General features: G+C 49.5%; 1 protein-coding gene across 1 annotated transcript; it reads left to right on the top strand.

Annotated features, from left to right (window-relative positions):
• The first annotated feature begins 8,477 nt into the window (after positions 1-8,477).
• LOC106770649 lies at positions 8,478-9,035 on the top strand. Its single transcript, XM_014656450.1, has one exon. The coding sequence runs from the start codon at positions 8,478-8,480 to the stop codon at positions 9,033-9,035; it is 558 nt and encodes a 185-aa protein (XP_014511936.1).
• The last annotated feature ends 1,767 nt before the right edge of the window (positions 9,036-10,802 follow it).

The raw sequence follows: 10,802 nt of genomic DNA, 5'->3' as shown, positions 1-10,802 counted from the left end.
TATAAACAAAAGAATAAAGTCTAAATCAGTTAAAAATCACACAAAAGTCTAGTTTGAACACCGAATCCTCGGCAACGGCGCCAAAAACTTGTTAACTCTTTGGCAAGTGTACCAAATCGTCTAAAGTAATAAACCGGTAAGACCGGAAATCGTTTCCCAAGAGACTCGTGTAACTAGACAATCGTATAATTTCTAACTAACCTAGANTAAAGAATGTTTCCATAATTTGAGTTTTGGTGAAATTAAAATAATTATAACACATAAATGATAAAAGTGATCTTAAGCACTCAAACACTTTGAAATGGAGAGATTAGAAATGCAATGGAATGATGTTGTTGGGGGTATGCTTTCACCAACTTCACTCTTATGTAAATAAAATTACTTCCTCTTCATTAGATTGTCAAAGTCAATCTACTAAATTACTCAAACCCCAATCCCTTGGTAGAAAGAGCCTAGACTTCCTTATTAAGCTCCAATTCCTTGGAAAACCTAACAATTAGTTCCGCATTAAGAAATGAGATTTTAAGACAACCAAAGGGTCTAGTTCTATCCCTAGATACTATCTCCTTTAGGTGTTTAACCCAAATCCGGATTTACCCAACATTTTCCAATATTAAGCAACCCTAAAATCAAGTTATGAGTAGCAATTTCACACAAGCATTAAGAGAAGAAATCAAACACTAACAATCAATGAAAGAGGCATCTTTTCATTCAAAACAAAATGATTTACATAATAGTTCAGTGGCTACAACAATCCCCCAACAACTATGAAACTAGCTCTCCATGAATGGAGAGCTTGAGCTTACAAAAATGGTGGAAATGGAAGAAGAAAGGAGACCCAAGGATGAAGAAGGAGTGTTCCCACAGCTCCAAGCTGCCTCCAAGAGCTCCAAAATGAGAGAACACGAGTCTGGGTGCCAAAAGATCCCAAGTCCCTCGCGTTTTTGGTCTAAAAAGACCTAATTTTTCCACATCAGCATTGCCACCGCTCAGCTGCACCCCAGCTGCAGCCTTCCAGAGAGCTGGGCGCTCAGCTGCACCCCAACTGCAGCCCAGCTGCAGCCTTCCAGAGAGCTGGGCGCTCAGCTGCACCCCAGCTGCAGCCCAGCTTCAACCTTACAGAGAGCAGGGCGCTCAGCTGCACCCCAGCTTCAGCCTTCCAGAGGAGAATGGGGCTCAGCTGCACCCCAGCTGCACCTCAGCGGCAGCAGCAGTCTTTGCTCAATATTTCCTCTTTTACATTCATTCTTGCTTCTGTGGTTCTTCCATTCATCGGTTTGGCCAACAAGCTTTATGTACATGATCTAACAACCAAAAAGTGGGGATTAGTGAAGCAATTTTAAATGAATTCAACTAAAGATGTAGCTACTAAGAAACTTAACAAATTGAGGCATAAAGAAGGTATAAAGCTAAGAAAGAGTTGACATTTTCTCTCAATTCACTACTAAAATCATAGCAAAATATGTCATTATCAGTTACCAAGACTGCTTTCATGGCGGACAGGGCCAACTACTGTTATGAGGTTATGCCATTTGGGTTAAAGAACGTCGGCGCTACCTATCAAAGGTTGATGGACCGAATTTTCGCCAACCAAATTGGCAGGTGCATGGATGTATATGTCGACGACATGGTCGTACGGTCGGGAGAGGGTGGAGATCACCTGGTGGATCTTGAAGAAGTGTTCGGACAAGTCCGGAGGTATGGCATGCGGTTGAACCCCGCCAAATGTACGTTCGGCGTAATCGCTGGAAAATTTCTAGGCTTCATGTTAACGTCCAGGGGAATCGAGGCCAACCCTGACAAGTGCGAAGCCATCATGCAGATGCAAAGCCCCCGTACTCTGGAAGATATCCAACGATTGGTCGGCCGACTCACGGCGCTGTCACGGTTTATACCTAAATTGGCTGAAAGAATTCGCCCAATTCTGAGAAAAATGAAGAAAGAAACCACGGACAAGTTGGATGATGAATGTGAATGTGCCTTCGTCGATGTCAAGAACATCCTCCTAAACCCCCCGGTGATGAGCCGGCCCATCCAGGGCGAGGAGCTCCAGATATACTTGGGAGTGTTAGAGGCGGCGGTAAGCGCAGTTTTGTTTCAGGAGAAACCGACCTTTAAACTAATCTATTTCGTCAGTCGCACTTTGCAGGATACCGAACGACGATACCAACATGTTGAAAAGGTGGCTTTGGCCCTTCTCACAGCTGCCAGGAGATTGACACCATACTTCCAGTGTCATCAAATCGTCGTCCGGTCAGATCACCCCATATAAAAAATCCTTCGAAAACCCGACCTGGCCGGCCGAATGGTCGGTTGGGCGGTTGAGCTATCTGAGTTTGGAATCCTCTACGAACCCAGAGGATCGGTGAAGGGCAAACACTTGGGGGATTTTGCAGCTGAATTGTCACCAATCGAGGGAGAAAAGTGGATGTTATTCGTTGACGGGGCATTAGGACGAACGGTTAGTGGGGCTGGGATAGTACTGGAAGGCCCAAACGGGTTCTTAATAGAGCACTCGCTCGTGTTCAAGTTTAAGATCTCCAATAACCAAGCCGAGTACGAAGCTTTGATAGCCGGTTTGGAACTCGCTCATAACATGGGGGCAAGACGGCTCAGCTGCCGGACGGACTCGCAACTCGTCGTGGGGCAAATGAACGGAGACTTCCAGGTGAAGGAAGAACATCTCCTGAGATACTACCATAAAGCTTCGGCCATAGCCCAAACCTTTGAAAAGATAACCGTGCAACACATACCTCGCGAGTTGAACGCCCGCGCCGACATGCTGTCCAAACTGAGCCCAGGAAAAGAAAAGGGACAACTCACTACCATCATCTGGCAAGTTCTGCTATAACCCTCCATTGAGTGTCAAGCTATAACCACGGACGGCGCGGACGATTGGCGGAAGGAAATAAAGGCACTAATGAAGCAACAAGATGATGAAGTCTGTCTCCCCTCCAAAGACGCAAAGAAGATCGCGCGTTTTCTGTTGGTAGGGGAAGATCTGTACCGAAGAGAATTTTCATCCCCCCTACTCAAATGCCTAAGTAAAGCTGAGGCCGATTGCGTAATAGATGAATTGCACAATGGGATATGCGGCCTCCATACGGGAGGACGAACACTTAAAACACGCATTCTCCGGGCGGGGTACTACTGGCCGACCATGGAGCAGGACTCGACGTCCTTTGTACAAAAATGCCTAAGTTGTCAGGCACATGCAAATGACCACCATGCCCCTCCACACAAATTGCACTCCTTGATTGCCCCCTGGCCGTTCACTCAGTGGCGGATGGACATAGTCGGACCTTTTCCCCCCGGTCCGGCACAAAAGAAGTTCCTACTGGTAGCAGTAGACTACTTCACGAAATGGGTAGAGGCCGAACCGTTGGCCACTATCACGGCCGCCCAAGTACAGAGATTTTTCTGGAAGATAATATGCCGATTCGGACTCCCCAAAACCGTAATCACAGACAATGGACGGCAATTCATTGACAAAAAATTCGAACATTTCCTGCAGCGACTAGGCATAAAGCATTCAACGAGCTCTGTGGAGCACCCTCAAACGAACGGTCAAGCCGAGGCCATGAACAAGATCATCGTGGCGGAATTGAAAAAGAGGCTGGGGGAGAAGAAAGGGCGTGGGTAGAAGAGTTACCGGAAGTATTGTGGGCCTACCGATGTACCCCACACGGAACGATCGGGGAAACCCCATTCAACCTAACGTACGGAACCGACACCATGCTACCGGTTGAACTGGGAGAGCCCTCGTTAAGAAGGGGATTGAACGACCTGAGCCTGAATGATCAAGAGATGAGGGTCGAACTCGACACCTTGGATGAAAGAAGGGAGAAGGCGGTCTTACGGGCGGAAGCCTGTCGAAGAATGATCGAACGAAAATACAACACCAAGGTGCGTCCTCGAAGTTTCCAAGAAGGCGACCTCGTGTGGAGGAAAACGGGAAAAGCTCGGCGCATGATGGCCCACGACAAGCTGGCAGCCAAGTGGGAGGGTCCATTTAAAATCGTGGAATACCTCGGAAACGGCGCATACCAGCTCACCAAGTTGGACGGACGACAAATAACAAACACATGGAATGCTTCACATCTGAAATTATACTTTAGCTAAAGCTAACTTGGATGAATGAAATGATATATGAAATGAAGATTCTTCCTCACTTAACTCCAACCTTTATTATGTGGCGCTCGGTTTAATGAACGGAACTTTCCTGTCAATTGGTTCGGTAGTGAACGGCATAGCCTACTACCCGTAATCTCCGATTTGATGAATGGATAAATCCTATCAATTCCGAAAGGCAGAAGGCACGATCGGCCCTCAAAGTAAACATTGATCAGGGGACGAACGACAAATGCCTGCCCCCATGATCCCACAACGATTAAATTCAAGAAATCGATACAAGCGCGGACATACCGATGAAAGTAATTGCGTATACAAGCAAAAAATGAACGCCGGAATATATAACCGAGCGATATATGCGTGAGCAAATTCAAGAGATAAAAACGAACACGTTAAACGGTAAAAACAAGCATAATTGTTGCCGGAATATATAACCGAGCGGTATACGCGTGAGCAAATTCAAGAGATAAAAACGAACACGTTAAATGGTAAAAACAAGCATAATTGTTCTAACAAAACGGTCGTTAAACGCAAGCAGAAAACAAAGCGGGTGATAGTGTAAACAACCCCTAAGTAGTTTACACTTCGCCCGCCCGAACGAACCAAAAACAACTATAAACCTAAAAATCAAATGTTTGTAATTACACGGCCGCTCCTGAAGCCACCGGCTCCTCCTCCTGGATCTCTGGGGGTCCAATATCCGTTAACTCCCCGCCATAAACATCTTTATTGATGTCAAAGCCCAAGGTCAAGGGCTTCTCCACCTTCAGGATCACCTCCGTCTGCCGAAGGGCCTTATAAAAACCTTCCTCATGCTCGGTAACCACCGTCGCCTTCAGGGTGGTTATTTCTGCACGGGCGTCCTTCAGGTCAGTCCTTAGAAACTGCAGGTCCTTGTGTAGACTGACAGTGCTCTCCTGCAGCTTTATCTCCACTTCTCTCTGCTCCGCGACCCTGACCTTGAGTTCCTCGCACTCCGATTGGGCCTTCACCAGCGTGTCAGTGTTTGCATTCAGCTCGGCCGCCAGTCGGGCTATCTCCTGTTGTGCCTCCTTCAGGTCTTCTTTTTCTCTCACCTGCTCTCCCTTCAGCGTGTCCAGACTAGCTTGAAGGGCAGCTACCTTCTCTTTCTCCTCCAGTAGAGATTTTTTCAACTCCTCGGCGCCCGGAAGACCACCCATATCCTTCAAGTACCCTATCATCGATGTCGTCCGGCTGGACATCTCGAAGATAGAGTCAAGCAAGGCCGGTCCGGACATCGACTCCAAGAGGGCCTTATGGGCAGAACTCAGGTGGAAATTCACCCGGCTACCCACATTGTACTCGGTGCTGAACACACCGCCCGGAAGAGGAACGCACTCACGACGATTCTTCTTGGACGAGAGCTTGTCACCATCCTTCCTAGATTTTCTCCTCTTGCGGGAAGCCGAAGGATCCACCGGAAGTGACCTCGAGGCCATGTCGGAAGGAGGAACGGGGGCGGCAGGATTAGAGGGGTCGGCCACGAAAGGGTTGGGCGTCCCAGCCGGGGGTGTCTTGTCTTGAATAGGAACCCCAACAGGAATAGACCCTGTAGAGGGGTTTGGAGAAGACGCCAGTGTCACACGTCCGGAAGGAGGCGGACGTCGAGGAGGAGACACGACACCATCTTTGGGAACGGCCGGTGCGCTGGAACCGCCTCTCTTCGCCAGCAAGAAGTTGGATTGACGGGGATTGGGAGCAGCCATAATGTCTGAAAGAACGTAACAAATTTAGTTAAGTAATCACTTTAAGTAAATGCAGAAAATTGAACCGATACTATACCGAGTGCTCTCCGGCTGCAATCCTCGAAAGGAAGGCAGTCGACCAAGGCGCGGGCGGAGAGGCGGCGGGGGAGGGTGTCAAGCACGTCGACCACACACAGGTCAGCAATGTCTAAAACCTCTTTCGGAAAAGCCTTCATCCTAGTAGGATTCTCCGTCCAATATAAGGGGAAAATGGAGGTGCCATCCTCGCCAAAAAACTCACGACGGTTACCCTCGGGAATAATCACCTTAAAAAACTGCTCTTTAAAATTCTTGTACGACTCGGCGTACGTCTTGAACAACGTCCGGTCAGACACCGACGATAGAGAAACCCAACCTCCCTTTGGAGGTGGACGAACGTCAAAATAATATAAGAATGCAGGAACGGTAGGTATCACACCGGCCGCCATACACATCACACCAAAAGCCTGAATATTGGCCCAAGAGTTCGAATGAAGTTGGGTAGGGGCTACATTCAAGGCATGAAGCACACCCATCTGAAAGTTGGTGAATGGGACCCGGATGTGAAGATGCTCGAATAAAGTGGTGTAAATGTAAAAGAAGTCCTCGGGGCTCCACCCTTTCCCGTGGCACACACGTTTGTTCTCTTGGCTCGCGGCGATCCTGATCAATCGACCGTCCGCTTCCCGAACCAAGTAGGACCGGTCTATGAAGTCCTGGAGGCCAACGCCGGAGAGGTTGGATGACTGCGTCCTCGCGTCGAAACCAACCCAATCATACCCTGGAATGGGAGGATAGCCACCGAAAGGCACCAACGGGACGGGATCCACCCGTACACCACCCCGTGTTAAAAAGAGGGGGTCCCGAAAAAGATACGGTCGACATCGGCGGCAGGTAATTCAGTGCCCGGGGGAACCACCGCCCGGCGAGGCCCAGAAGCCACCAAAGCATCTGCTTCGACAGGAGGACGCTCTTCTGGGGTAGGAGCGTCATAGCTGGATCCCGAAAAAGATGAACTCCCCGACCGGCTGTCTTCACTCTCACTCGCCACTCCACCGCCACCACCGCTGCGTCCCGACGACTCCAGAGAAGACTCGATATTGACAATAGTATGCATTTTATTACCTGGGGGAAAACGAATTTGAGGGAAAGAAAATTGGAGAAGATGACAAATGGCTGGGACCATCTCCCCTATTTATAGGAAATTTTTTGAAAACGGTCACGAATCTCCACCGTTCAAAATTCTCAGATCGACGCCCCAGATTCAGCACCGTTACAGTTTCCCAAACGTAACGGCCCACAAAAACATGGCACGTGTCCTTTCCCGCCCAAGGGATATAAAGCCAACTTCCCGGTCACATACACATCACTCTGCCTTGAAACCCCACGGCAATCACGATTGCCTCGGGCTTGGGGGGCCTATGTACGGTAGGGACCAGACAGTATCGAAAGGTACACGTACGGACCACTCGCATAACCCTCCGACGATCAAGGCATAGAGCCCGGCCGATACCGGTGTGGTCGTAGGAACGAACGGGCGACCTACGAGAGCTAGGACATCAGGAGCTAGGATTCACAGAGGGTTGCTGACTAAAGGTGGCGGACGCAGACGGACGTCCCACGATGGTAAGAACTTGGCTCGGCAGAAATCGGTCAATAAGGACGCCTGCATGACTAATGGTCCGGACCGGACACAAACCGACTATCGAGAGCCTCGCGCTGTTGTCGCGAAACGCATATAACCCAGGACGACCGTCGAACATCCGGCCGTCAGCGATCACTAAGAATATCATAAGTAACTCCGGATTAAGGTAAATTGAGATTAGCTTCCAAGGGCCTACAATTGGGTCTTGATTAAGTTTACACTAATCATTGGCCCATAAGAAAAACTATAAATAAAAGTCAAAGGTAAGAGGTGGTTGGTTACATTGAATGCACATTTATTTCACTCTCTTTCTATCTCTAACCTTGAGCATTGAGACTGACTTGAGCGTCGGAGTATAATTAGCAGGTACCCGGCTGAACTCGACTGAAAGAACTACATAACTAGGAGCGAACAGGAGTAAGACGGACGGTTCGTGAGAAAAGTGTGAAGGAGGACTTAGAGACATTCCCAACTGGAACATTTTGGCGCCCACAGTGGGGCTGGAGGATTAGTACCAATGGTGACCACAAGAAACACCGTCGAAGATCCTAACGGAGTGATACGGGCGTTGGAGTTGAGAATGGAGGAGATGCAGCGGAGACACGAAGAGATGCAGAAGAAACATGAGGAGGAAATGGCGGCCGTACGAGCCGAGTGTCTAGCCCAGATGAGGGAGCAAACAGCGCATGCCAATGGGGAGAAAGAACGGACTCGTCCGTTGGAGGAAGAGAAAGAGGCGCACAGTAACGCCCGAAAGAACGAGGAAAACAAGGAGGATGGAGGGGAGAGGGGGGAAAGAGTGGTGTTGGTAAAAAATGAGGCACCCTCGGTGCCAGTACCCTTTGTACAGGCGATAATGGAGGTCCAAATACCAGACCGGTTTATTCCCCCCACAATGTAAGACATATGACGGAACTTCTGACCCGGAAGCCCACGTTAAATCCTTTACGAATGCGATGGCATTCCGCACCGGTTGCGACGCCATCTGGTGCAGGGCATTTTCACTGTCTTTGGAAGGAGAAGCTTTGGAATGGTTTGATTCCCTGCCGGACGGCTCTATAGAAAATTTCAAGGGATTGAGCAACATGTTCAAAAATCAGTTCGCGGCCTGCCGGACACAAGAGGCCACGATTGTTGACCTGATGAACCTCAAGCAGGGTAAGGAGGAGCCTCTCGAGACCTTCATGGATCGGCTCCAAAAAAACGTTCGGCGTATGAAGGGACTCAACACAGAGTTGGCTTTACAACACGTTATGCCCGGACTGCGTCCCGGACCGTTCAAGGACAACATTTGTCGAAATCCTCCCAAGAGTATGGAAGAGTTGCGCCAGCGAACGGCCGATGAGATCAGGGTTGAAGATATGAAACAAAGTTACCGGAAGGAACTCCAGGAAGCAAAGGCGGAGAAGGAAAGTCGACGAGATAATCAAGGTAGCCGTCCGGGGGGGCAACAAGGCGAGAGAGGGACCCCGGAACCCACGACTCCCGCAGTATACGCAACTAAACGCCCCTAGGGCACGAATACTACAGGAATCGCTCAGTGCCCAAGTAATGCAGGTCCCCCAACAGCGTCCGAACCCCCCAGGAGCGGACAACTCTAAGCATTGTCTCTACCATCAAAACATGGGTCACAATACTGAGGATTGTGTGACGCTGAAGGATAAGATTGAAGAAATGATCAGGGCGGGGCTTTTGCAACAATATGTTAAAGGGAGTCGAATGGCGGAAGACCGGGGGGGAGGAGAACGAAAGGAGTATGCAAGGCCAAACTATCCTCGCGTGGAAGAAAAGAGGACGTACGACAGAAGTCCCCCTCGATCGGCGAGGAATCATCGATCCTCAAATGACTACAATGACCGGTACGCGGGGAACCGGAGGAATGATGATAGAAGATCACGCAACAGAAGTCAGGAGAGGGCCCGTAGTCGCCCACTGAGGGGAGTTATAAATACCATTTCAGGAGGATTTGCTGGCGGAGGACAATCTTCGTTCGCTCGCAAAAGAAGTATCAGGACGCTACGGTCCATCCATGCCGTGGAGGTCCCTAAGAGAACCATGTTGCCTATCACCTTCACGGATGAAGATTTCCATGCCCCTGACCCCGAGCAAGACGACCCCATGGTCATCACCGTGGAAATAGGGCGGTATGAAATTAGTAAGGTACTGGTGGACCAAGGCAGTTCGGTGAACATCCTCTACTGGAAAACTTTCCAACAGATGGATATTTCAGAAGACCTGATTGTCCCGTTCGGCGAGCAGCTGGTAGGATTTGCTGGGGAAAGAGTTGACACTCTAGGATACCTTGATTTGAGGATCCGTTTGGGAACCAGCCGCTCTAGCAAAGAGAAGAAAGTTCGATTCCTGTTAGTAGAAGCAAACACTTCCTACAATGCCCTGCTGGGGCGGCCATGCCTCAACACATTCGGCGCTATAGTGTCCACTCCACACTTGACGCTTAAATACCCCACCTCCAGCCGGACGATCTGCACAGTCCGGGCGGACCAGCGGACAGCCAGGGAGTGCTATGCCGCGGGATTGAAGATGTTCCCTAGGGAGGTGAAGCAAAAGACCAGCCGAACGGAAGTAGCCATGACTGATTTGGATCCCCGGACCAACACGGATGATCGCCTAGAGCCGATAGGCGAAACGATTCCAGTTCTTATTGGGACGGATCCTACGCAAACAACGCTTATTGCTCGGGGTATGGACCCGAAAACGGAGGAACGGCTCAGAGCCACTTTGTGGCGTAATCGCGATTTGTTCGCTTGGATAGCGGCGAACATGCCCGGCATTCATCCCTCGATCGCATCCCACAAACTAAGTTTGTGCTGGGAGGCCCGACCGGTAGCACAAAAGAAGAGAAAAATGGGGGAAGAGAAGCGCAAGGCAGTGGACGTGGAAGTCAGGAAGTTGAAGGAGGCCGGATTCATCCGGGAAGTCACCTACACCACGTGGTTGGCCAACGTGGTTATGGTAAAAAAGGCAAACGGCAAGTGGCGCATGTGCACCGATTACACAGATTTAAACAAAGTCAGCCCGAAAGACTCCTATCCCCTCCCCAGCATCGATGCCCTGGTGGATGGCGCATCCGGCCATCGTATGCTCAGTTTTCTGGACGCATATTCAAGGTATAATCAAATACCCATGCACGGCCCGGACGTTACTGTTAACTCTTTGGCAAGTGTACCAAATCGTCTAAAGTAATAAACCGGTAAGACCGGAAATCGTTTCCCAAGAGACTCGTGTAACTAGACAATCGTATAATTTCTAACTAACCTAGA

This window comes from Vigna radiata, chromosome 8 (assembly GCF_000741045.1).
Source record: "Vigna radiata var. radiata cultivar VC1973A chromosome 8, Vradiata_ver6, whole genome shotgun sequence".
Lineage (NCBI taxonomy): Eukaryota > Viridiplantae > Streptophyta > Magnoliopsida > Fabales > Fabaceae > Vigna > Vigna radiata.
Note: the sequence above shows the minus strand (reverse complement) of the source record. Positions and strands in the feature narration are given on the sequence as shown.